We start from the raw sequence: 26237 nt of genomic DNA, 5'->3' as shown, positions 1-26237 counted from the left end.
TTCCAAAGCCTTAGGGCTTCTGCTTTCGATATTGCAAGTGGATGATGTCATGTAATTAAGATATGTGCAGCGCATAACACACACCGGCGTCAGGCGGGTCCTGCCCAGTGTCCAGGGCAGCCACTGTTCATTTTGCATGAAAGCATTCTCCTTGAAATAGGGATTCATAATCAGCCATTGCCCAAATAACAAAAGAGGTATTAAAATGAACGTAATATTTCACTAATATGTCACATTGATGGAAAAATAATTTTGCCCGAGTGGTCGACATGTCTCGTTCGTTAATTGAATTTTGAAAAACAAAATGTCACACAAAATGCCAACAGAGACTTCTATCAATGGCTCTTGCTGTAAAATTGTGATGTAGGAACGAACTGAAGACCTGGACAGCTGGACCCAGACGTTGAACACAAACACCCAAAATCACGGAAATAGGAAGAGGCAGGCATTCACAAAAAGCTCCACTGTATGACAAATGACATGATAAGTAGTAAGAGCTTGAATTTTTTTTTTTTTTCACCAGACCTAACACGCTCGACAGCTGGGGAAGAAATGGGCCAGGAAAACAGATAACCGCAGTCCATGAGTCCCCACCACCAACAACAACAAAAAGGAAAACAGTCAATAATGAGTCAAAAGTCCAATCACCAAAACGTCAGGATTATAATGGCCGGCTTCCACCAAGTTTATATGGTGGCATAATATTCCACAGCTAAATAGATCATACTGTACAAATTTGCACCAATAGGTACGTGCCTTTATGCGCAATATGCAATGTCTTGAAATGTTAATTTCATTCAAGACACCCAGAGAGGAGACTGTGATCTAATTCTATAGCATATTATGTTGCAAACATTTCCCTGATGTCTAATTAGAATGTAAATGTGTTTTTCAGCTTTTCATTTTGATTACACATAGTTACCCTATTACAGAAGCTCCATCTATAGCACACTCATTGTGTGTACAAGTCATTATTTGGAGGACAAAGTACAGTTCACTATTATTTTACTGGATCATGATGTCAGTAAAACTGTAATTCAGAACTTTCAATACAAATGTTGTATCATAACATGTAAAGCAGATGCGGGGACGTAGTGGTTAGCACTGCTATCTCACAGCAAGAATGTCCCTGGTTTGCCCTAAAAACAGGTAATACTCATTTTCGGTCCTTAGATTTGAGTTGCTTGCACAAGATCCAGATTAGTGACTATGAAGATTAAACATGATTCATGTCATGTTCATCTTTGTAATGTGGAGCTTTACCTAACGTGAGTCTAGATAAACAAGTCAAAACTCTTTTCAATGGCAGTGTGATCATTTTCTAGGTCTACATCACTTCAGGAATTATTTTACTACTGGGTTTGCTACCATATCACGCAAATCCACAGGCAATGTGTGACCGTCAATTTGATACTTTGTTAAAAAAAAAAGAAATAAACAAAACTTGTCAAAATTTAGCTCAAATGTGAGAGCTGTATGAAAGCATGCGACAAGTTCACGCATAAAAGGTGAAAAGTGCCTTTTAGACAAAAATAGAGCCATGTCAGACTGCCTATCATGACATTGTTGGATGTTGCATTTCCCAACCCCGCAAAACCGAACAAGACCTAATATTTGGAAAAAAAGGCGTTATCTTCAAACCGACAAGCGCAAGACATATTTTACCACGGAAGTTGCTGCTAATATTACTTCTGTGGTTGAAAGTGATTGTAACATAAGTCAACTGCGTGAAACAGTGAAAGAGAGATAGCATCATGAAAAGCATCGATGATCGCCCAAGTTGGTCACAATCAAGTGAGTCGATCTGAGTGTGACTGCGCAAATCCATGTGATATGTCTTCACTTTAAAACATTAGATTCAAGCACTAAATTAAGACGAAAGGCTTAGCTCAAGACTCAATAATTCTACACTCACCTGCTCTTACTTTTTATTCACGAAGCATAATACTGACTATTTCACTGTAATTTTATAGTCAGGGACTCTTTGAAGAACCTGAGGGGGTTGGAGTTTTGTGATTAAATAACATCAAAGACCTTTCTGAAAAGATATTTTTTCCAAATTAGCCTCTTGATTGCTTCATTTGTACTGACGGAAAACAAAAATGACGAGCGCTAGCCTGGAACAAGAAATTTATATGAATATTGTCTCTCTCTCTTTCCCTCTCTCACTCACTCACTCACTCACTCACTCACTCACTCACTCACTCACTCACTCACTCACTCACTCACTCACTCACTCACTCACTCACTCACTCACTCACTCACTCACTCACTCACTCACTCACTCACTCACTCACAGAAATGATGGCATCACCTATCCAATAAAAAATGGTGTTTCTTACCGGCAGGCAGTTGCTCCAAGATTCCCAGGGTGACAAGACGCAGTCGTTGTGGCAGGCCAAAAAGCAGACCTGGGCTCTGGGTGGCATTTCCTCTTGATCACACTGACTGTCCTCCACAGTGCTGACCTCCCCACTTTTTCCCTTCTTCACACACCTGTTGGAGCAGCAGATGCAGCTGTGTTACCAGTCTCCAGGGTACTCCTATCTAGGTCATTTTTTTTCCCATCGCATCTCAGATTTACTTCGTACTTTCAGATATCAATTTGTAAAAACAACAACAAAAAAACTCTTAAAAGGAGTTTGCACTTAAAATCTTACAGCTAGTATTAACCATGGTGTATGTCAATGTACATGTAAAAATATGTAAGCATGTTGGCTAGATTGTTTCTAGAGCTTGTGTTGTATGTTGCAAGGTGAGAAGCTCAGTCATCCGAGTGGGGCTCAGAGTCAAGCCGCTTCTCCTCCACATCGAGAGAAGCCAGATGAGGTGGCTTGGGCATCTGATTCGGATGCCTCCTGAACGCCTCCCTGGTGAGGTGTGCATGTCCCACCGGGAGGAGACTCCGAGGACGACCCAGGACACGTTGGAGAGACTATGTCACCCAGCTGGCCTGGGAACGCCTCGGGATCCCTCGGGGAGAGCTGAAGGAAGTAGCTGGGGAGAGGGAAGTCTGGGCTTCTCTGCTGAGGCTGCTGCCCCCGCGACCCGGCCCCGGATAAGTGGTAGAAGATGGATGCATGGATGTTGCACATCTAGCACATTTGACAATAATGTTGTACTTGACTTGACAATGTGCATGGATAAATTTGAGTGATTTCTTAAATCAGCATCACCCTAGTCATTCAGTAGAAGCAATACAAATGTTTATTTTGGGGGCGGGGGGTTGTTTGTTTTACAATTTTTGGATGTCTGAAACTGAATAATTGGATTTTCCTGAAAAATCAAGCCTTGTTAAGTTCGCATAGCCCACTATATCAAATCTGTGCATACATTCAGAGTGGATCAACACTGAACTGCTTTGCCTACTTTAAGTGCCACTCATTAGAAGGCAGCTGTTTGCTCTGAATGTTCTCTCTTGGCATTGCGAGCACCAGGACCCCAGCCAACCCAACAAATCCCCCTAGTGGGTGTCGCCATTCCAACACTCTGCCAAGGCTCACTCGCTCACTCACTGACTGACCTGATCTTGCGGCTTTGGACTCCCTCCCCACAGGATGGCGAGTCGCCCACCGTGTTGATGGTGCAAATGGACCAGGGCTCGATCCTCCACTCGTATTTGTTGCATTCACTGTGGCATGGCAGAGCTTCATTTACCTGGACACACACAAGGACAAACACTCATTATGCAGTGAAAGCAGCAGTGTGTGTAAATAAAGATGGGGACGCATATAAAATATACAATGTAAACACCCCCACCGCCTTCACTACCTACAGAGTTAGGAAAGGAGCAATTCCTGGAATTGGATAGAGAAAATTATAGGCTTTTTTTATTCCATCGAGGTCAATCATAACAACAGTTTCACACAGAGTTAAGGTTAGGTAGGTTTCAAGCTACATAAAGAGGGCTTGAATGAAGATGAACGTTTAATGGAAGACAGAGTGAGCTCATCCTACGCCTGTGTAGGAAAACATTTAGCTCACTCATGAATGAATTCAGAGAATGAGAGAGCCACATGGTGTGTTAAATGGATGATTATGAGGGGAAAAAAAACACCATAGGTGAAGGTTAATGTTATGCCAATTCCTTTTCAGCCAACTGAGACAGCAAGTCTGGAACGGTGACGAAACAGACAGAAGAGCCAACACCATGCTCCTGTAAACACGTTTACGCTCAAAGCGCGTAATAGTCGGCTGCGGTGGAAGGTCGACTCCAGAGAACAATTTGTGGAAAAGGCCATGACAAGTTGTAGTAGGCGTGTGTGTGAGTGCATGTGTTTGTATGTGTGTGTAAAGCAGAGAGGGGATGACTGTTGAGCATTGCTTCCCCTCCAGGCTGCACAGATGCCCATTATACACCCTCATCATCGCCCATCTGTCCCCCCAGATGCCCCTGCTGGGTAAACTGGCAAATAGTCTCCTCACACTTGCTCCAACACTTTTGTGGCAGCACAGCGATCCACGGTGTCACCAAGAAAAGAATGACTTTCAGCAATGCGACTACTACCTTTTATTTAGTGTGAAATCATGTCAGCCACACAGACAGTACATACACAGACAGAGCAGAATCCTATAGAATATCTTCCCGAGTAGATGTGACAAGACACATTTGCAATGATTTTTCGCCGCAGATGGAAGAGGAAAAATACTGAGTTGGGTCTCGGTCTGCATTTTCTCTTAACGTGCTATTGAAATGACGCATACTCTTCTGATAAGCAAGATGATAAAAAGAACCCGAGTCACTCGAAGCTGCCTTTGAAATGCTTTAGCGGCTATTCAGTTTATCAGAGCGCTAGAATTCTTTGGAAATATCAGCCTGATTCCCTCGAGTGGAAAAGCAAATGGATGCCGCATAAATTCTTTCCACCCGACTAGCAGCACTCTCTGAGGAAACTATTGTTCTTTCTCAGAAGTAAAGACAGCGCAGGGTCACAGGAGCATGTGCGAGTTGGACAGATCTTGCATGCAGTTTGTCTTCATTAGCTAAAGCAGAGTTTAAGTACAGAGTGAATAGAACTGACCTGGGCCTGCGTGGATGTCCATATTAGCAGTGCATGACAAGCCCCAGGTCGGGAAGGGAAGAGAAGAACAATGATAGGAGCATTAGTTTACTACCTTGCAGAGATGTAGAATTGTGCATCGAGTTCTCCTGATGTCACATTTGACTAAAAGGACACTAATATTGGTCCATTTTACACTACCCTCATTTTTCCCTTTAAAAAAAAGTCAATCAGTTCAAGTCCAATGAATGGCTTGAAATTGTACAGAAGTAGTGAATTGCCAGAGATAATTATTCGGAAGGACTTTATGAACAATGTCTGATTTTCACTGGAGAACACAAGTGTGTTATGCTGTGATATATCTACATAAGGTCCAGAATACATCATACTTTGATCCCGTGATTTCTTTAACTGGAACTTGAATTGTTTATCGGTCGTGTGCTTTTGTTTCTGCAGTACTGAACTGCAGGAATTTGAATTATGGGGGCCTGGGGGAATCAGGTGTTCTACAACGTTTGGCCGGCAGTGTAGAATGTCTAATCAGCACAATGTATATCTTCTATTTGAACTTGTTTGTAATCTGAACTTGAAGGAAAGAAATGTGTGGACAAGAAGAACAAATGTTTATTTTGCATTTATCATTCAGAGAGGCGTTTGTAATGATTTGATTTCCTAATTTGCACTGTTTATTTATGACGTGTTTCCATAAGAGGCAGCAAATGTGAAATATTTGACTATTCATGATTAAATCTGCAATCAAGAATGTGATGTGTTTGCCTGGTCCTCAATGCGATCCTCTTTTAATATGGACAGAATCAACTCACATATTGCATTTATTCTACACTAACATGAATGGGCAATGGAAAGTACGCTATGGAAAATAAGAACCGTCCCTCTGAAATTGCACTGGCCAGTGATCTCATCTCCAACTATTTGTCACGACAGTTGTGTTGCCCTTCAACTGTCTTTTTGTTTGCCCCTGCCTTGCAAAAGAAATATCAAAGATAGTCTCTCTGAAAACGGCACAGCATTAGAGAAGGTTTCTTAACAATATACCGTGGTTTGTGAAACTACATTTCAAATCATTCAACTGTAGCAATTGGGAGGATTCCTCAAAGGAAATGACAAAAACAGCATTGCTCCATCTGCCGAGGTTTTTGAATACCATTGCACAAGGGGAAAATGCAGGTATGGTCAATGTGGTGCCACAAAGCAGCTAACAAGCCTGCAAACTCTCATGGACAACATTCCCCCCCCACCCACAATATTTGTTTGGTGCCTCTTTCACCAGCTCAATGCAAACACCATAAAAAAGGCACCTTGGTGGTGTTACACTGTTTAGACTGTAAATATTCTAAAAAAAAAAAGACTAAAATGACTTCACACATATTGGATACTGTCTCATGCTTAGTGTTTTTAATTGATGATTGAGTGCTCATTTTCTAGGCCTCAAGCGATCTAGGATAATTTGCAAAGGTGCAAAGACGACTTTTAAACTGCTGCAGTTGGTTGCCAACAGCTGGGCAATGGTTGAGCACAATGCTAAGCTCTGAGAAATTAATTTGTGTGAAGATGGTGTGACAAGGCGGCATGCGTGAACATATGTTTTGTTTTTTTTGAATGACTGTGCACTGTATATAAACAAGGCAATTAAAAACTAAACTTGTGTTGTCGAGGCTTTTATTAGTTTTATCAGCAACAAAGATGCTAACCCACTGGTGTGCAAACTACGGCCCGCGGGCCGAATCCGGGCAGTCGGCGGGGGACACCCTGAACTAGTTGCCAGCCAACTGCAGGGCACTCAGAGACGAACAACAATCCGCGCTCACACCTCGGGACAATTTAGAGTGTTCAATCAGGCTGTCTTTGGAATGTGGGAGTAAACCGGAGTACCCGGAGAAAACCCACACAGGGAGGCTGGAGCTGAAATTAAAACCGGTACCTCTGCACTGTGAGGTTGACACACTAACCACTGGATCACCGGGCCGCCCACTGTGTAAATCATTTTGGAAAAATAAAATAAAAAATAATTTAAAAGTAGTTTTGTATTTACTTAACTAATTGTGTATTCAAAGACACACATCATCATCTTGTTGCCAAAATATTTTAGATTCACTCATGAATTCGCAGCTGCAAGCGTGCGAAGGATTAAAAAGCTTTCGGATCAGGGAGTTTGATCTTGGATTCTTGTTAAAAGGAATTAGTTTGAGATTACCAAAGTAACAACACCAGGTATATTGGAAAAACACTGGCATGGGTAAATTGCTTTTTAGAATATAAAGGTTCTAAATCCCATTCCAAAAACAAAAAAAGACACCTGTATGGACTTCAACTAAATGTATGGATGGTCATCGACATATAATAGTCAAACCAAGACAAATAATTTCAGCTCATCCAGGATTGACCAAAAAGCAAAAAATGGCTTGTCCCTAAATTGGATTTTTTTTGTGTGTGTGTGTGTGTGTGTGTGTGTATCAGCTCACGTTTAGATCATTGTGATTCAGTCTCTCCTGGAAATGTTTATGAATCAGACCATCTTGGATATCAGCCTATTTTTCAAACCCAAGGTCCCTGCTCAGCGGGTGTTCCAGACATCAAGCACATTTCAAAAATCTAACCCCCCGCTAAAATGACAGGTACCGGTAATATAGAAAAGTGAGAGAAAGGTAGTTTCAAACGTTTTTCACCATGATTATGACCGACAAAACGTACAACTCAATTAATTGTTTTTCACATTTTTGAGAAGAGAAGTAAAAATAAACAACTGGAATTATGTGGTTACACAAGTGTGCACACCCTCATATAACTGAATGTGACTGTTGAGCCAGCAAACACCTCCATTTCTAATGCCTCTGATTAAACAAGGCTGCTGTGACCACCGGGAATAAATGCTAAGCGTTGCTCCAAAATACGACGATTTTTCTCAATTTATACCATGGGAGCAAACATACTCTGGGGCTGCCTGGAGTCCACATTTTCTCCACAGAAAGCCTTGACAGAATGTGAAAACCGTGTCTGACCTTGATTAAAATGGGAGAAATGTGAAGGATCCTATCAGAGCATGCTAGGTCTAGAGGGAACACACGGCCACCCGAGTGCACGGACCCAACCGTACTGCGTTTTGGAGCCTCCGAAAGTCCCTGCCTAAACCCCCCGACCAGCCGCCCCAGGGTCAGTCACGTTTAACTTGCTCGCCCGTGACAAAACTTATACCGAAATCTAACAACACTTGAATACGGAGAACTAAACTCGCCAAATTTCTCAGGCGCACTAGGTAAGCAAGGCAAACAATGCTATCGTGGCCGCAGGGAACACTGTGTAAACGTATCCTGACATTTCCTTGTGAGCAAAGGAAACTTGCCAAAAGAAGTGTGAAAGATGAATGCTCAGCCCTTCAAGTCTCTCTGCCAATGTCTGATTTCATCTCATCGATAGACTGCACTGTTACTCAGTAACTAAGGCTTTAGTCACAAATGGCTTTTCACACAATGTCTCACCTTTTGAGATGGAAAAGTGAAGCAATGGTCTCTGTGCGAGCAATGGAAAAAAACTACTGACATTTTTATTTTTTGTTTTGCAGTCTTGACAAAACATGGGGGAGATTATAGAATCACATATGTGGTTGTCATTAGTGATATTTGGTGCTGGTGTGTCATCATTGTACCCTGACAAAAAAAACAATATTACAATGTTAATATTTTGTGCCCCTAATCATGAGTACTTCATATGGTTTTGCTGTCGGCAATACCTTACAGCAGAACCCCCCCCCCCCCCCCATCATATTCCTCTTAATCTCACCCACAGTGCTTTCTTTCTTGATAAAGGCAAAATATAGTGAGGATTACAGCAGTTCTTTGGAAAATGTATTACTGCTTGGCATGATTCTATTTGATAGATTTGGCTGCCAGCAATACAGATGATTTTCGAAGGGTGAACTAAGACAGGGGCTCTTCAAAATTAGCAGCACATTTTATGTTTTGCTTTTACTTTTCTGTAACCGGCCTATGATTGTATCAGTCACCACCTTGGCTCACTCTTGCCACAATATTGTCATCAATAGCCTACTTGCAAGCCCTCTTTAAACAGTTTAAGTACTTTGGCAAACAGCAAGGCCCCGCAAGGTGAACATATTCCTACTCAAGTTTGTTCCACCAACTTACAGTAGTCATATCGAGACCGCAGTAAGACTGATAAGTACTCAGCGGAGCTTCGTTGACTTTCTGAGCTGAAATTTTTCGTTCATGTAAACCAACTGTTTCATCAGAAGTCTGGGAGGCTCTCTCCTGTGGAGATGATGAGGGCTGCTGGACCTATTGTTGCTTTCTCACACTTCTGTTGCATAAAAAAACGTGCCCGGTTTGGATGATCCCACCATTTATGCATGACTTTGCCCACTGACTAATAGTTTGACGTCACATCCAAAACCCACCGACAAGAAAACTCCCACCTTCAAATTTCCGTTTATGCTGCAGGGCAATCTTATGATTAAATAATTATTTAGCCATAAAAAACAAATTTTCTCATTTGTTACTTATTACAAAGACACAGTTGAACAAGACAGCATTGCATTAGTACTTCGTTCCACAAGCATCTCATCCCTGAATGGCTTCCAGTCATAACGTGAAGCAAACAATCCTTTTCACATCATTAGAGTTTTGCAATTAGATCTCCTGTTACAGCAGAGCTGCTCCACTATCATACCTCAAATGAATAATTCCTATCTTGATTAATAATCCCTGATTAGCACCGGTGATACAGATTCACCGTGAGCTTTTAATGAGGACACCTAGAGACCAAAGTATCGGCTTTCTTTTAACCGTTCAGTGTAGTGATCAAATTACAGGAGATGAAAGTACAATTGAAGCAAAAATAATGACATATGATAAGAATTTAATGTGGGGTCATTCTAGGAAACCTCCCAAATGAATTACTTGCTATAGAACAAATTTTGTGTAAATTACAATACAATAATCAGGTGTATAATGATGTGTGTTAAAGGTCAGAACAGCACACTAGAATAAAAATGAAAATGGGGCAAAACCCCACTTTGGGTGCCCTAATCAAAATGTAAAATGTCAACAATAAAACCTTTGTTCAATTGGGTGAGCATAAGGGCCAGTCGCATTCTCCCCATTTTGAAGGGTAAAGTTATTCCTCTGTGACTCTTAAACTGGTGAAAACATTTGGCGCAGATGGTTTCCTGAATAACAAGAATTCAGAGTTGGACACAGTCAATATAAAGGATGAACACCTTGATATTTGGGCCACCCAGTGTAGCCAAGCACAACTACAGGATCTGCGATTGGCTGGCAAGCGGTCCAGGGTGTCCCCTGCCTACTGCCTGAAGACAGCTGGGATAGGCTCCTGCACCCCCTGCGACCCTTGTGAGGATAAAGCGGATCGGAAAATAGATGGATGGATGAACAACTATAGGATAGCAACAATTCCTCAATCGTCTTCCAAACAAAATGAGTCTCGTTTAGAAATGTATGTTACAAAACAGCAATTCGGTGTGCAAGCTGTAAGCTTTCCCGAAAGAATTCTATCTCCGCACAGGACATACTGGGATATGTGTTGATGACTTTGCGGAGAGTACGCAATAAGTCTGTCTGTAGATCACATACTGTATGTTTGATCAAAACAATTTACCATTCTTAATGATTTCGTCTTGACGTTCACTTAACATCCTCGAAATACTCAAAAGTTTCCTGTTGTTTGGCTCTTTCAGCTCCACACATGAACCCTATGGACATATATTAAAAATTGCCCGCTCATCAAAAACTTCCAGAATTGTAGATCGGTCAAACTGTTTTAGATAGGTTTGATGTGTACTCACGACTCGTTACAAGTGATATTTTGTCAAAATATATCTGGCGCCCCAAAAAGCAGCTGGCTACAGTTTTATGTACTCAGGAGTTCAATATTTGCTTTTCAGGGACTATATATCACACCACACACCAGCCCGTAGCTTACGATCCCGGTCAAGCATGGCCAAAGCAAAATCTCGCACGTGTATTGAGTAGCAAATACAATGAACACCATTTTAGTTGACATCTACTCTGAAGTAAACCTTGTTTACACCAGATCATTTAAGAAACAGCCGTTTAACTTGAAATTACAAGTCATTCTTTAAGGTTGGACCCAGCTGCGAATGCCTCTTTCATGATGTATGGGGCTGTCATCAGACTCAATGAACAAAAAGCCATGTCCCATTTTTATTTAATGCGGCAAAACAATATGACGTGATTACAAGCCAATTTGGACAATATACAAGCAGTTGATGACAACATTAGAACAGAATAGGGAACAAAGAAACTCAACAACCCCCACACAAAGGACCCGACAAATGATGTCGGCGCACTAGCGCAGCAATACTGCACCGCAACAGCAGGTGATGCAGTGAGATTAATATGATAATTATCTCCACCAGACTGGCACTTAAGTTGTTTTAATGACAACAATTGTTTTCAGAAACTACTCTTCAACTGATACTTGTCAAGCGGAGTCGTGGATGTGTAAAAATAACATTAAAAAGGCAAAGAAAATTAAACATTGTCTCTTCATACACTCAGAGAGCCAAACAAACCACAAAACCTCTGCTAGCTCAGTGCTAACATATAGAGAATATGAAATGTCATGAATAGGCGAACATAAATTAGCATTGATTTGACGGTAAATCCTTATGAACCTTCATAGAATTGTCACATTAACACATACGGTGTAGCAACACATACAAACAGAACGTATAACATTACTCAAAGGCCCGTATTGTCTATCCCTTGTGGTATCAATATTAAACAATATTAAAATGACAGTAGACACTTCATTAATCATGTGAGGAAAATTGGGTGATAAATTTTTCTCTACTACCATACGTTGAAGCATCCTTTTCTTCATGCTGTTAATTTTGCCATGCCCGGCACGTTGCAGCACAATATGCTACTACACTAAATTTGGAACTCTGAGTTGCCTTTAAGCAATGCATAATCCTTAATTAAAAAACGAAAAAACAAAAACAACAAATTAAAAATCTATGTGCGCTCAGAGGGTGAACCGTGACATAGAAAAACACTGCTGTCACAAATCAAACCAACTCACCATATTGGAGATTTGTTTTCAGATGACTAAAAGTGCCTTATACTGTATGGTACACATGCACCTCCGCACATGCACACACTCACGCTTTTGCCAAACGTGCATTGTTTTTTCCCCCAGACTGTATAGGAGCCATGAATATGTAAAAAAAAAAAATCAAGTTCAATCCAAAGGTTAAAAAGTTGGACAAACTTTCTCTCGGACCGGTAAATGCCCATTGCCAATGGACTAGTGGCATTAAGTGCACCGTTTATGTTCAATAATTTCCATATTGGTTCAGGAGTGGCTTGCACCCGACTCCCGAAATTGCTCACATATCCTCAGCTTCCGTTTCAGTTCAGTGTGACCTGCTGCAATCAAAACCCTAACACGCCATTTTATATGGTGTTGAAAAACACATTTTTACATTTCCGTTACTAGTGTTTGTTCAGAGTGCTGCTAAAAGTACTTAGATTTACAGTCGTAACCACATCACAAACATGTAGTAAATGATTACTAAATATATTTTTCAAAGAACTACTGTGAAATGTACAGAATCATATCCTAGTCAATGTATAAACACTCACTCTACATACTCCAACTATAAAGTGGTACTAAAATTCAAAGGTCTTAATCAACAAACTATATTATCTCCCTAGCCCCAGCCCTCCGATATACACTACCCACCAACACAACAGAACATTAAATGTGGAAGTACATTAAATGTGTAGGTGACACATTGAGCTTCTCCCCATCACTTTTGCTCAGTCAAGCACGGGATGATAGAATGAAGTGTAAATTTCATCTCTGTCAAGTCAGTCTCCTTTAGCCCTCATGGAGGGGAACCATTTGCTGGTCGGAATTCAGCCATTTTCGGTCCACAGTTCAGTTTACATAGATGAGGGAGTGGAGTTGTGGAGGATAAGAGGCATTTATGATTTAAATGTAGCCAGTTTAGTATTTGTTAAAGTACTAGCCATTGACAAAAATGAAAATCAAAATATAATAAACGCAATAAATTGGATTTGTTTATGCACATAGGATCATTGGAATGTGTTGGAAGAAGGGATTCTGGACAGCAAATGTCAGGAAACAGCTTCAGATGAATCTATTCATTTTTAATTACATTTTGCCATTTAATATGTTGCTGTCCAGAGTACAACATTAGGAAAAAGGGACTAATTTACTCAGCCAAAGTAGAGCTTACAGTATATTAGCTTTTTAGCCACAGCCGTGACAGATGTAACTTGCTTTACGAGAACCATTTGGTAACATAAACAGCAAGCCCTGCTGTAACCCTGGGATAAATCTGTGAGGGCCTTGGCAATAACGGGCACCAGTTTAAGTGGCCAGGGTTATTTCAGGGCATTACAACCGGGGCAGTAAAGACCTTGTTAGCGGGTACTTAACCATCTGTACACAAATCTCCTCTTGCGAGTCGCACCTCATCTCCATACTGACCTCCGCAAACTACAGTGTCCTTTCAAAACCATTGAAGCGTAATGGCAGCAATCATAAAACACACCTCCCCTTTAAACCGTGACCTACTAAAACATGTGAAGTTCACAACCACAAGTAACACCTGCCTAGAGAACCAAGGTGGGCAAACTTGTGTGCCCAAGGGCTGCATTGGCTTTTTTTTAAATGAACAAATGGGACGGGTCAATGGTAGATAAGAGCCTGTTTTTGTTGTTTGTTGTTGTTGTTGTTTTTTTTATCTCAAGGAGAGGTGAGGATGTAAAGAGTCATATTCATTCATGTATTCATGTGACAGCACAAGGCAACAACAAGAACAAATATATGTGTGTGTGTGCACAGAGCATCCAGAAGCTTTTTTCCAGCACCAAACCAATTTCCCTACAGTATATTGTATGCGAACAGGGCTTATCTCCAAATAACATCGTGTCATGCATTTGACCATTAGGACAAATTGACTTCCAGTGGATACATGCAAATTACACGTGTAATGGTGGTGAACATGAGTGGACTGTAAGTGCAGATTGCCCTCATTTGCATTCAATAAAAAAAAAAAGAGTGCAGAACATTGTGGATGAGTGAGGGGTTAACTATTATTGCCACACCTCCGTAAAATTTAAAATGCATTATTCAACTGACAACGAAATGACTCACAATAGTTGAAAATGAACAAAGTAACTGCATTATTTTATTTTATTTTTTTCACACAAGTAATTGTGGTTCGCAATTACCACCCACAATGGGTTTGTCTGCCGTGGTGTTCACCTTACCTGGTTCTTCAGATCCAGTTTGGGGCATGGACGACCCCCGTTAAAAGCCTTTTCCCTCAGCCACTTGGATCTGACCTTGAGCCCGCCGCCACAAGATGAACTGCAGGCTGACCACGCGGACCAGTCACTGAGCTTACAGTCTAGGGGACACGGGATGTGGCACACCTCCACCATGTAGCCTGTGAATGGAACGTTAGCAGACAGGAGAGAGAGGGGGGGGGGGGGGGGAGAAAGAGGTCAGACTTGCACTTGGGTGACAGCTTCATTACGGGTCACATGAATAATTTCCCACATTGGCCTGTGCTCCGCCACACTTGCTCGCTGTGACCAAGAAGCAATTATCAGACTAATGAGTGCTTTTCTGCACAACTGTGCCAAGCGCTTTAATGTGAAACTTTCCCTGAGTTTTTTTCAGGGAAACTGTCCATTACATGAGTTATATTTTGGACTTTCAGATGTACAGTATACCCTTACCGGTGTCTGTACACAGCGTAGGCTCGACTAAGCGTCCTTTTTGATCAACGCAGGCTACAGCTCTGTAGCGTAGACCTTGACCACACTCCTTCACTTCTTGGTGGCTCATCCAACTTTGCAACAATCCCGGAGTGGAAGGTTCGCGGAGGATGCAATCAGACCAGTTCCCGAAAGGTTGGGACAAGTACTCCTCACAGGCACACGCTTCCGTCTCTTCCAGAGGGTATAATGCTTCATCCAGGCATTGTACCTTCTTTTTACTGCGACCTGATGGATGACAGCATGACGAAAAAGATGGCCAGTTATATCGACTTGGGCTTGTGTCTTCAAAAACCGTACAAGAGTTTGAGAGAAACATAATGAATTATTCACTTTCCAAGAAACCTTAAAACTTGGTATGGACCCCATTTGCTCTCATTGGGCACGAACGAAATCTTTTAGAAAGTCTTTCCACAAAGGTAAAAAGTGTGATGGTGAAAAGAAAAAAAAAATCAATTTTAACCACAGATATCAACACAACGGCAGTCCAATGCATTCCATTACCAATGTTAATAAGCCGATTTTTTTCCGCATACTGCCTAACTGGAGAGTAATTTTGGTGATGTTTGTTTGCAGTCATCATCATTCAAAAAGCGTCGTCTGTGAATTGTGATCATTTTAAGAGAACTGTGCAAACTCAATGTCTGTCAAATTGCAGCAACAAAAAGAAGTTTGGAAGTGATGACAATTAAAATAGAAGACAGAGCAAAATTTACTTTGAACCTTTTGGGAGGCACACAAAACAAAACAAATACCTATTATGGCTACATAGACAACAAAGATTCTCTAAAAATATGCTGGCTTACGTTCGCTCTCGATGTATTTTGAGTGCATCATATATGCTTCATTTGCATTCTTTCTTAGGCTACAAAGTGTTTGAGTCAATCCGCAGACAAAAGTGGAGAAACGACCAAAGAATTCACAGATGCTGTTGCACAAATAGTCACTAATGATAGGAACAGACTTCCCTTTTTATTCATATCACCACTACTTATTTTATTAAAAACATCACATAGACTTTTCAAATAATATTGGATTACAACTACGTTAACTTACAATTAATTGGCTCTATTTGCAAGAATACACATCTAATGGATCTGCAGTTGTGAGTAGAAAGTATGAAATAAGGCTAATAGTGAAGTAAAATGTCATCAAAAACAAATAGCTGAATCGAACTAGGAATGCTTTCATCATAGCCATTCATCAACAGTTTAATTTTCTGCATTTCAATCCACACATGAAAGGAAGTGCAATTAAGTGTCATTCTACCAAACATCCAACACATGACCAAAAACAAAGTATGTCCAAAATTCAAAACTGACAAAGCATATAAATCTCAACAGAGTTGGAGATGGCGCTGCTCTGCAGGCGACATGGAGGAAGGCTCCCGCTGCTGAGGAAATGGTGTTTGACCCTAAATCATTTGGAGATCATTGCCCAATCTCTATAAATGGTCAAGAATATCAAGCAGGTTTCCTCTCACAAATACTTGGGGATTTATATGGATAGCAGGTTTAAACTGGCAGACGCACGTATCAAATGTCTGTTCGAGGATCCATCAGCGCCTTCGTTTCTTGCGACGTCTCAGAATATTTGGAGTTGGCAGAAGCATTTTGTTGATCTTTTATAGAGCAACCATTAAGTCTGTCCTGCGCTTTGGAATAACTAGTTGGTTTGGGAACCTAACTGTTAAATCTAAAGCTCAGATAACCAGTTTGGTTAAGACGGCAGGGAAGGTAATCGAGCAGCCCTCAGCTCCCCAGGACATATATACCGAACTACCCAGTTCGTTATTCAACAGGCCAACACCATTTTAGACAAACCTTGCCATGTGCTACACTCCCAATTTTAGCTCCTAAAGTCAGGAAGGAGGTATAGGACTCTTCTCTGCCAATTGAACAAATATGAAAACTCATTCATACCGCAGGCTATCGGCTTAGTTAACAAACAATTAGAGGGAGGCAGACAGACAAGCAGAAGGACATGAGGGCAGTGTGGGGTGTGCATATGCTTGTAATGTATTGTCCAATGTATGTTGTGTATTGTATTGCCCAATGCATGTAGCAGCATGGAGGGCCTGTGACAGGTTTCTCTTACGGGAGACCAAATAAAAAGTCAAATTCAAAAAAATTCAAAAGATACCCGACTATCTCATTACGCACATATTGAGCTTTCAACAGCTGGTCGTGATGGGTTTATTTTTTTAAAATTCTTTTTGTAGTAGTAAAATAATTTTTGTGTGTGTGTGTGTGTGTTTTTTTTAATGAAATGGAACATTAAGCCGTACTCTCTCTTCTCTCTTAAATACCATCTGCTGAGTTAGAAACACAATCATTACAACACATTACTTTCTCAAAGTTAGATTCTTGAGCCAAGCTATCGATGCAAATAAAACCACTCAGGGAAAGTCAGGGATATTAGGCTTTCGGGTGACATTTCAGGATGAACCTGAAATGCACTAAAACCTTTGCAGTACAACATCAGACCTTCTTAGCTGCATATTTGATCTGTGAATGACTGAAACATTTTGTGTTTCAATTAGCATTAGCATTGAAGTAGTTCTCTTCATTATGCTGGTCATGTTTTGACAGTATGAGATCAAGATGACACTGAACTGTTGCTCAACAGTACCCACTGAGCTTTCTGTTACAAGATGACGGTGTTTTAGTGGTGGTGTGTGGCAAAAATGGAAGCAATCAGGCAAGAAGTGCAGGATTCTGTACATTAATTGATTTTCCACAACAAAAAATCACATTTTACATTAACACCAAATATATATATTACTAACATGTACAAAGACATGCAAATGTTTTTGTTTTTTTCTCCTCGACACTCGTCGGATCTACTTGGGACCTGTCTTAGATCTACCGGTAGATCAGTTTCGACATAATGGGCACCCCTGGTCCAAAACATCTAAATACAAAGTGTTAATTAATATAAGGGGAAAGAGGGCTTAGGGAAGCATGCCAAAAAAACATGTCAATTGACAGCAACACAAAGAAAGCAAACCTATTGCTGCATTCGTGGAAAGTCTGAAGTGATATTTATCCGTCTCGGATTGCCCCAGTTGCGACTTCAAAACGGTAGAGGCGAATGTCAATGACAAAGATGAGTGATTCTGATAAATTGTTTGTTGTTCTGGTTCATCACAACACATTTTTCCCCTCCAGGAAACCTTTATAATTTCCTTAATTAATTAATAAATAAATAAAGGAATATCTCATCTGCAAAGCACTTCATTAATTTCACCAAATAACTTGCAGGGAGATAACAGCATATCTTCACGCAGTCGGTACAAATCATGTTATAAATAAATTCATGTAATAAAAAAATAAATAAAGCTGACTTCACAAAACAAAAACAAGACATGTTGTTAATTTTGCTAATAAGTGTATTTTACTTGCATTGATAGCTTGACCCAAGAGGCCAACTCCACCTATCTACACCATGAATGAGTCTATTGATTTACAACATATGCAAAAGACTTCCTCACCATTGAGTGAACCTTGAGGTCATGCCGCAGTTTTGCCAATGATTGCCAGCAATTAATACAAACAATAGCCGTTCTTGCATCAACTCAGTAAAACATTCATCTGACATTCTTGACAGTTATCGTACAACAGAGCAACTCTGGCTACCTTCTCACACAATATGTTCATCCTTCTTAACCGTGAAACAAAATTCATCTGCTCTAATGCAGGTGACTAATAAATTTCATCCTCTCTCCACATTTATGTAAATGAATGTCATTAAATAGCCTTGCAGTGGAGAAAAAACAGGCATGATTTTTTTTGCCATAAACCTAAAGCAAATGCATTAAATAAATGCTTCCATAGAGATATACTGAAATATGACTTTGTGATTGAGAAGCTTACAAGATAATGAAGCAATTCAGAGTCAAGTTTCAGTAACCAATATCTGGGATACTATGCATACATGCACATGAAAACACTTTGCCTAAAAGCACCAGTCAATAAAACGACCCTTCTTTCATTTTTAAAAAGAAGACTCACATGTTGAGGCATGGTTGCTTGGCGATGGATATAATAGACATCATCAGACAAGCAGGCTGTTATTGACTGTTTTCACTCAAAAGTCCAAATTGTTGATCGAGAGTGGCAGCATCCTCACAGAAAGCAATAGAGGCAGGATGTTTTGCTTTGCACTGATGTGTGACGGAGGCCTTCAGACAAGCTATAATTTGCTGTCAAACTAATTGTAGGTGTGCCATCGTCTCAGAGTATCAATTAGTCTCAAAGAAAACACTATTATTTACCACCAAAGTAATGGTTTTCACTTTCAAGAGAATTGCCAGTGGGTCAGGAGTTAGAATGGTCGTCTCCCAAACTGAAGGTTGTGGGTTCCACTCTAAGCACGTGTGACCCATGTTGAAGTGTCCTTCAGCAAGATACAGAACTGCCAGTTGCAGGTAGAAGAGTGCTACACAAGTCCAAGTCAATTTCTCCCATGTAGTTGACATTTCTCTGCATTCAAATTATAAAAACATGTAAGTATGGTATAGTCAGTGGAAGAAGATTTTTGAACTAAATGTCTACTTTAAAAAGTCAACAATTTGACAGTCTGACTAACTTTAGAAGTGGCTTGTGTTTTGTCAATTGTAATGACCTTTAAGCCTCACAAGTGTTGAATGAAGAAACAAAGTCAGGACATTTAAGTAGATACAATGGCGCTAAACTTTGGCACATATATCCGGCCCCCAGGGATGACCTACTGCTGAACTCGGGCCTATTTTAATGAGTTGTGTTTGAAGAGCATTATCGAAAGAGACAGGGTGTGTTTACTACAGCCCCAGTGGCACTGGATCAAATATTCATGAAGACAAATAGTATCCAGACTGTTCTGCAAACACGGCATGGAATTCAGATTCGGCCATCTGTGTTGGAATCAGGGATTACATGCTATGTAAGACCCAAGGTAACGACTGGGAGAGCGGGAAAACACAATCAGCTCAATTACCGGGGGTGAACATGTTTAATACAACAACAAAAATTCACTTCAACCTGGTCCTAAAGGTGACACTCTTACCTGTGAGCGAGCGCTTGCGACTTTGGAAACTGCCACATCCTGTGCACTCCGAGAACTTGGACCAAGCCGTAAGAGTGCAGTCATCCTTGCAAGCCACTCGACATGCTCGGACCTGAGCAGGCAAAGGACCAGCCCAGCGCAGGCACTCTGTCAGGTTGGCCACCTCGTCGTTCTCCCCAACACAACTGAGTCCTGCCGATATGGGGGAGGATAAATACCTATTCTGATTACGTTTGACAGAACCAAAGGTAATTCCGTTCTCACTGTCATAAAAATCCCATGACATCCACCCATCCAGCAATCCATCTTCTATACCGCTTATTGTCACTTGGGTCACCGGGGTCTACCACTTATCGTCACACGAGGCGTCCTGCTTGCCACAAGTCTTAAAATATTCATATCAGCGGGACCACAGGAATGGCAGTGAGGAACAAGGGCAGCGTTCTTTGTCACAAATATGTCATGGCCATTAATTCAGGGACAACAACGGTGTGCTAACGAGGACTTGATTCATATCATATGCACAACATGAACCAATATCATGAAGCGTGTCGCGTTGTTATCCGGTTATCGTGATACTGCTGTACTGCACTCCAAGTGAGCGGAAATATTAGACAGTATGTAGCAAAAAATGAGGCTGAGAGCACAGTCATTTTCAAAAATGTGCAAATTTGTCCTAAAAAACAAAAGCACAAGTGAAATAGAAATGTTGAAACAGAGAATTTTTGGGGAGCCTATATCCAACGTCCTTTCTTACAACCCGTTATATAATCACTGGCAAAAAAAATGATGGAATCACCAATCTCGGAGGATTCATTCAGTGGTGATGGCGGCGGTCGCCCTGGGGTCCAAAGTCATAATCGTGTACTGTATATTTAAGGCCAACAATGAGCCAACAAGTTAAACTGTAACTAAAAGAGTAAAAGTAAAGACACAAATGCAAAAAATCAGCTAATATTTAGCTCATAGTATGCACAGCATATATGGTCCATACAAAGTACAGGCATAACCGCATAACATACAGCATTTGGTGAGAAAGACTGCTTCGGCTGCTTTTGTGAAAAATTTATGTCATGGTTAAAAATAGCCCTTTGAGTAACTCAAATTAAAGTTCACAAACAGTACACCCCCCCCCCACACACACACAAAAACAATAACATGAAAATAAAGATGTTCATGCATTTTATCCACAGATAATTCTGCTTAGCTCCCTCATTTTCTTCTTCCCTTTTTTCGTTTAACGAATCGGAATAGAGAATGGTTAGTAACCAGACTCAAATAGAAAAACCGTAATCAGAATCAGGATCGTTCACATTCAAACGATGGCCAGACCTAAACTAATGTATGCCCATAAGTAATAGACAAGAGAGAAATACTTTTCACTGCTCTACCAGCATGTCTGACATCACAAACATGACAATGTTATGTTTTCAATGCCTTCCACTTGAACTTTTTTTTTCCATCAAGCAGGACTATCCAAGTCATTAGCTCTCTCAACCCTAATGTTCTTTTGTTAGCAGATTCGAGTGGTACAAAAATTGAACCCTCAACTGTATTTTTAATGGAATCTGTCGAGCCTCGGGGTTGCCAAAGTCCACGTGTGTGATATTTCACATCATCTCACCCACAGACAGGGATCATCTTTAATTATACACAAATTTGGAAAGGTGATTTAAGTTGGAGGAATCGCAGAAAGGACACTCTTTGAAAAGGTTCACACTCCTGAGTTTTCCCATGTTATAGTCTTCCATGTTCCAAACCGCTTGATCCTCACAAGGGTCGCGGGGGTGCTGGAGCCTATCCCAGCTGTCTCCGGGCAGTAGGCGGGGGACACCCTGAATCGGTTGCCAGCCAATCACAGGGCACACAGAGACGAACAACCATCCACGCTCACACTCACACCTAGGGACAATTTAGAGCGTTCAATCAGCCTGCCACCATGTCTTTGGAATGTGGGAGGAAACCGGAGCTCATGTTATAGTACTTTGGGAAAATATTCTTGAACTACTATGTATTTAATGAAGTTCCTTTCTATTTATATCAGCCAAAGCCAGTTACATTATCCATCACAATCTGAAGTGTATTCCATCTCATCCTATCAAATTTGATCTTCATGTTAATCCAACCATAGCACAATGTGATATGAAACTATGTAAAGTAATATGTGATCATGGGTGTGATTAATATGGTGTTTGAAAGTCTTTGACAACCAGACAGTTTCACTTCGACTCAGGAAGGAGGCCATATCATTTATTCTGGTGGTTTTAAGGTGCAAAACGTGCCATCATAGTCCAGGACCATAGTTAAAAAAATTACAAAGTCCTCTCCCATCCTGCTCCTGATCAGAATGACTCTGATTCCCATACCCCTGTCATTTTGGAGATCAGCTAAATAAGGGGAGGAAAAACAAAACGAAACAGAAATAGGTTTTTTGAGGGTGGTCTGGAATGGATTCATGACATCCCCATTCATTTCAATGAAAAGCGACGATTTGAGATGCAAGTGACTTGAAGGATGCAGAAATCGTATCAACCTCGACTTAACAGGCTCAGAATCATCAGTCCACTCAAAGCGTCATTTTTATACAGTATATTTCAGTCTGTCAGTTCTAGAATATCCCAGTAAATGGTGCCATCGACAGACATATGTCTTCTGCCATACATAAACAAGCTCTGTTCAAATTCGGAGGCTTTGTCGTACCTAGCCTACGAAAGGTAATTTCAGAGGCTTCCCATCATCTCGCCTCCGTGGACCGCATAATCTGTGGCACATTTGGACAGGTCTGTACCACCGCAAAATATCGGCAATGTGCAGGTAGAAGAGACTTTGTAGAAGAGTGACAGTGAGTGCTATAGAACAAGAGCGGGGCAGTGTAGGCTATGAACGTGTGCTCTGAAGCAGCCTTTGTTCATCGGCCGTCTCCATGGAAAAAGCAGCCTTTGTTCATCGGCCGTCTCCATGGAAACGAAGGACAGATTTGAAGGCTAGATTCCAAGGCCGTGCGAATTTGGGCACTGGCATATGGTCAAGGCACTCAAGAAGTTACATCATTTGGCCTTCAAATCTGGCTTTTGGAGGATGCAGCCTATGAAATTGGCCACAGCCAGAGTAGACTCGAGCAAATAAAACGTCCATCACTGCGGCAGCCATGTTAACAGAGGCGACTGTCCCAACAAAGGTTATGACAAGTGTGGACATCTTAGCAGAGCTCAAAAGGAGCTGTGCTGTACGTACCAGGGCTCTAACAAAACGTGATTTGAAATGGAAAATCGGTTGAATGGATTTAAAAGGTGTGAGTGCATCAAATCAGACCAAATCGTTCCACTTATGAATAAAATACTTATATCAAGATGCATGATAAATCATCTTTTATTCGAGAGATAAATCTTTGAAAAGAAATGCCACAATGAACAAAGGTCATATTATAAAATTCCCACATGAAACTCCTAGCATAATTACACCCTTTTGAAATGAGCCAAACCATACTGAATTGAATCGTAATCCACCGAACTGAATCAAGATACGGGTTTCTTTTTACTCAAGAATTAGTCAGGTGCTATTTTGGGTACAGCAAACATTCATCCATCCCTTTTCTGATCCGTGTTTTCCTCACAAGGGTCGCGGAGCGTGCTGGAGCCAATCCCAGGTTTCTTCGGGCAATTGGTGGGGCACACCCTGAACCGGTTGCCAGCCAATCGCAAAGGCACACAGAGACAAACGATTCACGCTCACAATCACACCTAGGGACAATTTTGAATGTTCAATCAGCCTGCCATGCATGTCTTTGGAATGTGGGATGAAACCGCAGTACCCGGAGAAAACCCATGCAGGAAGGCTGAAGCTGGAATCGAACCCAGTACCTCTGCACTGTGAAGTCAAAGCACTTACCACTGGCCCACCGGGCCGCCTGGTAGAGTTTCTATTCATTTTTGATGTTGTAAAGTGCTTCTCTGTAGCTTCTATTCGTAAAAGAGGTCGAAAAAAGAATCACTAACATCGCGGCTCAGAAACGCGAACAGATACAAGTGTCTGAAATGTCAGAGATGTATAAACAGAGGTGTTTTTAATCATATTGAAAAGGTGAATTGCTAAAGGTCGAGGAGGATTGCATTACACCTGCTTCATTTGCCTTTATTTCCTGGAAAAGTCGCATTGAGTCACTTGATAAATGTCGATCATTTATGAGGTTAGGTGGAAGACAGCAAAGATGGCAGCTGAAATTTTAAGTTCTTAAAGCCACAGATCTCGTTACTGGAAGTGTCATTACTGTAACTGAGCAAGCCAGTTTGGAAGACCCATTTGTGCTCATCTTAGTGAGGTCATAATAACACTCAAGTAACATTAACCGTGGGATACTGTTGTTCAATGGTTCTTCAGAAAACAACTTGTTCAGGCAAATACGTCCTTAATAACTGGTGCTCGCCACTTAAGCCTACTTGAATCACTTTGGTGTGCCCAAATGTCCGATTGCATAACAAAGGGTTCAATGTTTCACATTTGACAAACGTGAAGGTCACAATCAGTTCAGCACAATCAAACGACAGGCTAGAAAACTGCTTGCCATGAAAATAAAGTCCTTTTTATGCATATAGTCCGTCATCCTTGGCTCAAGTAATTAAACGCACCTGCCGTGTGTTATAAACCGACTGGTCAGATTATACAAAGGTGGAGCCATTTACTGGTGTGTAATCTATAGAAATGTATTAGAGAACCGTGGAAGGAGTTGAGTGCCAGTGAAATCAAACAACTGTGCAATTTAGCACTCCTAACTATTGTCCCCAACATTTGACCAAAGCTTGAGTGTATTCATAAAACACCTTTGCAGTATGTATGTTGGGGACTTTGTGTGTGTGTGTGTGTGTGTGTGTGTGTGTGTGCATGCGCGTGCGTACGTCCGTGCGTGCGCTGCATGTCTAAGTTATCTCTGTCGGTAATGCGCCTGTGGCCGTCCGGCCTTGCTCCATTAATAAGGAACCAGTGGTGTGATGAGATCGTCAAGACAACAGACAGAAAGATTAATCTTATTACACTCTCAGGACAAATTGCCTCCGTGTTTTATGGCGCCATCAGTTGTTTGTTAAAGGAGCCGTTATGAAAGGACCGTTAGGACTCATTAAATAAAGACAGTTAACTAGATAGAAGCTTAAAATCGGCTAACAAGTACTGAAAGACAAATACTTGTGGGGATAAAGAAAGACTTGCCTCTTGTTTCTAACCCATTTCCGCAGGAATCTGCTGTTTGAGATAAGCTGCGTTGGACGGAATTAGGAACCAAGGTACAGGCGCGCCACTTGTGTATCCTCCATCTTTATAGAAAAACAAACAAACAAACGTAAACCCTCAAGCAACATTGCAGGCATTCAACATTTTGTGGGTTTCGAATTGATTGTCTGGGCCCCTTTTCGTCTCCATGTAGAAAACTTGGGCAAGACGATACAAACAGTAAAAGCAACTGCATTTGTGAAGACTGCACGGAATAAAGAAGTACAAAATCTTTTTATGGTGTTGCAATAATTGTTCAGATTTGCCATGCTTTCCCTTTCATATGAGAGGCATTTACCTTTTTTTGTTGGTTAACAATTGATCAACAATTGAAAAACAAGAAAAAAGACTTGGGAGTTCAAAGGACGAGCGGTTCCCACATGGCTGGGAGTAAACAAAATATTTTTGTTATGCTTTTCACTTTGCTTGTGTTTTCATAATAGGGCTTGAACCAGTTTATCGATTTTAACACTCCACAAAGCTTGAAGTCGATATATCAACATGGATGCCTTGCAGAAATCAATAGGCAAGGAAGGTCGCGGGTCCGCGCAGCTAACTAGCAACGGGATATGAAGAATGTGTGTGGTTTACCTGTAAATTGGACATGCTGCGAGTGATTCACACTCCCTCGCTTCATAAAGAGTGTCAGGGCACTCTTGACCTCCATTCGCGGACCTCTGAATGATAATCCGGTGCCGAGACTGTGTGGCAGATGTGGCATTTTCTGTTGAAAAAAAAATACAAATCTGATTCACAGGCTTTGGAAAAATCGGAAACCCATTGTGTTTAGAAAATATCAAATGTAATAGGTAAATCAGCTTTCATAAATCATTTATCAGTACCAAAAAAATGAAAGTTGGAAGGATACACAATCGTTGCACAATATGCAGCCTTTGGAATTAGAACTAAAATCTTTTTTTTTCCCCTCTCTCTAATGCGGCAAACACATTTTTTCAATCCAGAAAGAAAATGTCTCCAGGTCAGGGACAACAGAGAAGTTCTCCCCACTATTTTTTGACAGACTCACGCTGTATATTTTCTGTTAACTAAACACCTCCAATGTATGAGTGGTTGCTTTTATGGGCCGATTCCTGGA

At 41.0% G+C, this 26237-nt stretch overlaps 1 protein-coding gene across 4 annotated transcripts in view; it reads right to left on the bottom strand.

The window, feature by feature from the left end:
• Positions 1-26237, bottom strand: part of thsd7ba (thrombospondin, type I, domain containing 7Ba) — a 160040-nt gene that overhangs the window by 22903 nt on the left and 110900 nt on the right. For all 4 annotated transcript variants that reach the window (XM_052081427.1, XM_052081429.1, XM_052081430.1 and 1 more), the window contains 7 exons: positions 25733-25865; positions 25082-25185; positions 19880-20071; positions 14795-15061; positions 14321-14499; positions 3524-3657; positions 2343-2496 (listed from right to left, as the gene is read on the bottom strand). In XM_052081427.1, the coding sequence (XP_051937387.1) occupies positions 2343-2496; positions 3524-3657; positions 14321-14499; positions 14795-15061; positions 19880-20071; positions 25082-25185; positions 25733-25865 (1163 nt within the window). The remainder of the gene's footprint in view (positions 1-2342; positions 2497-3523; positions 3658-14320; positions 14500-14794; positions 15062-19879; positions 20072-25081; positions 25186-25732; positions 25866-26237) is intronic.

The sequence above is a fragment of the Hippocampus zosterae genome, chromosome 12 (assembly GCF_025434085.1).
Source record: "Hippocampus zosterae strain Florida chromosome 12, ASM2543408v3, whole genome shotgun sequence".
In the NCBI taxonomy this organism is placed as follows: domain Eukaryota; kingdom Metazoa; phylum Chordata; class Actinopteri; order Syngnathiformes; family Syngnathidae; genus Hippocampus; species Hippocampus zosterae.
The sequence above is the reverse complement of the archived record's forward strand: the minus strand, read 5'-3'. Positions and strand labels throughout refer to the sequence as shown.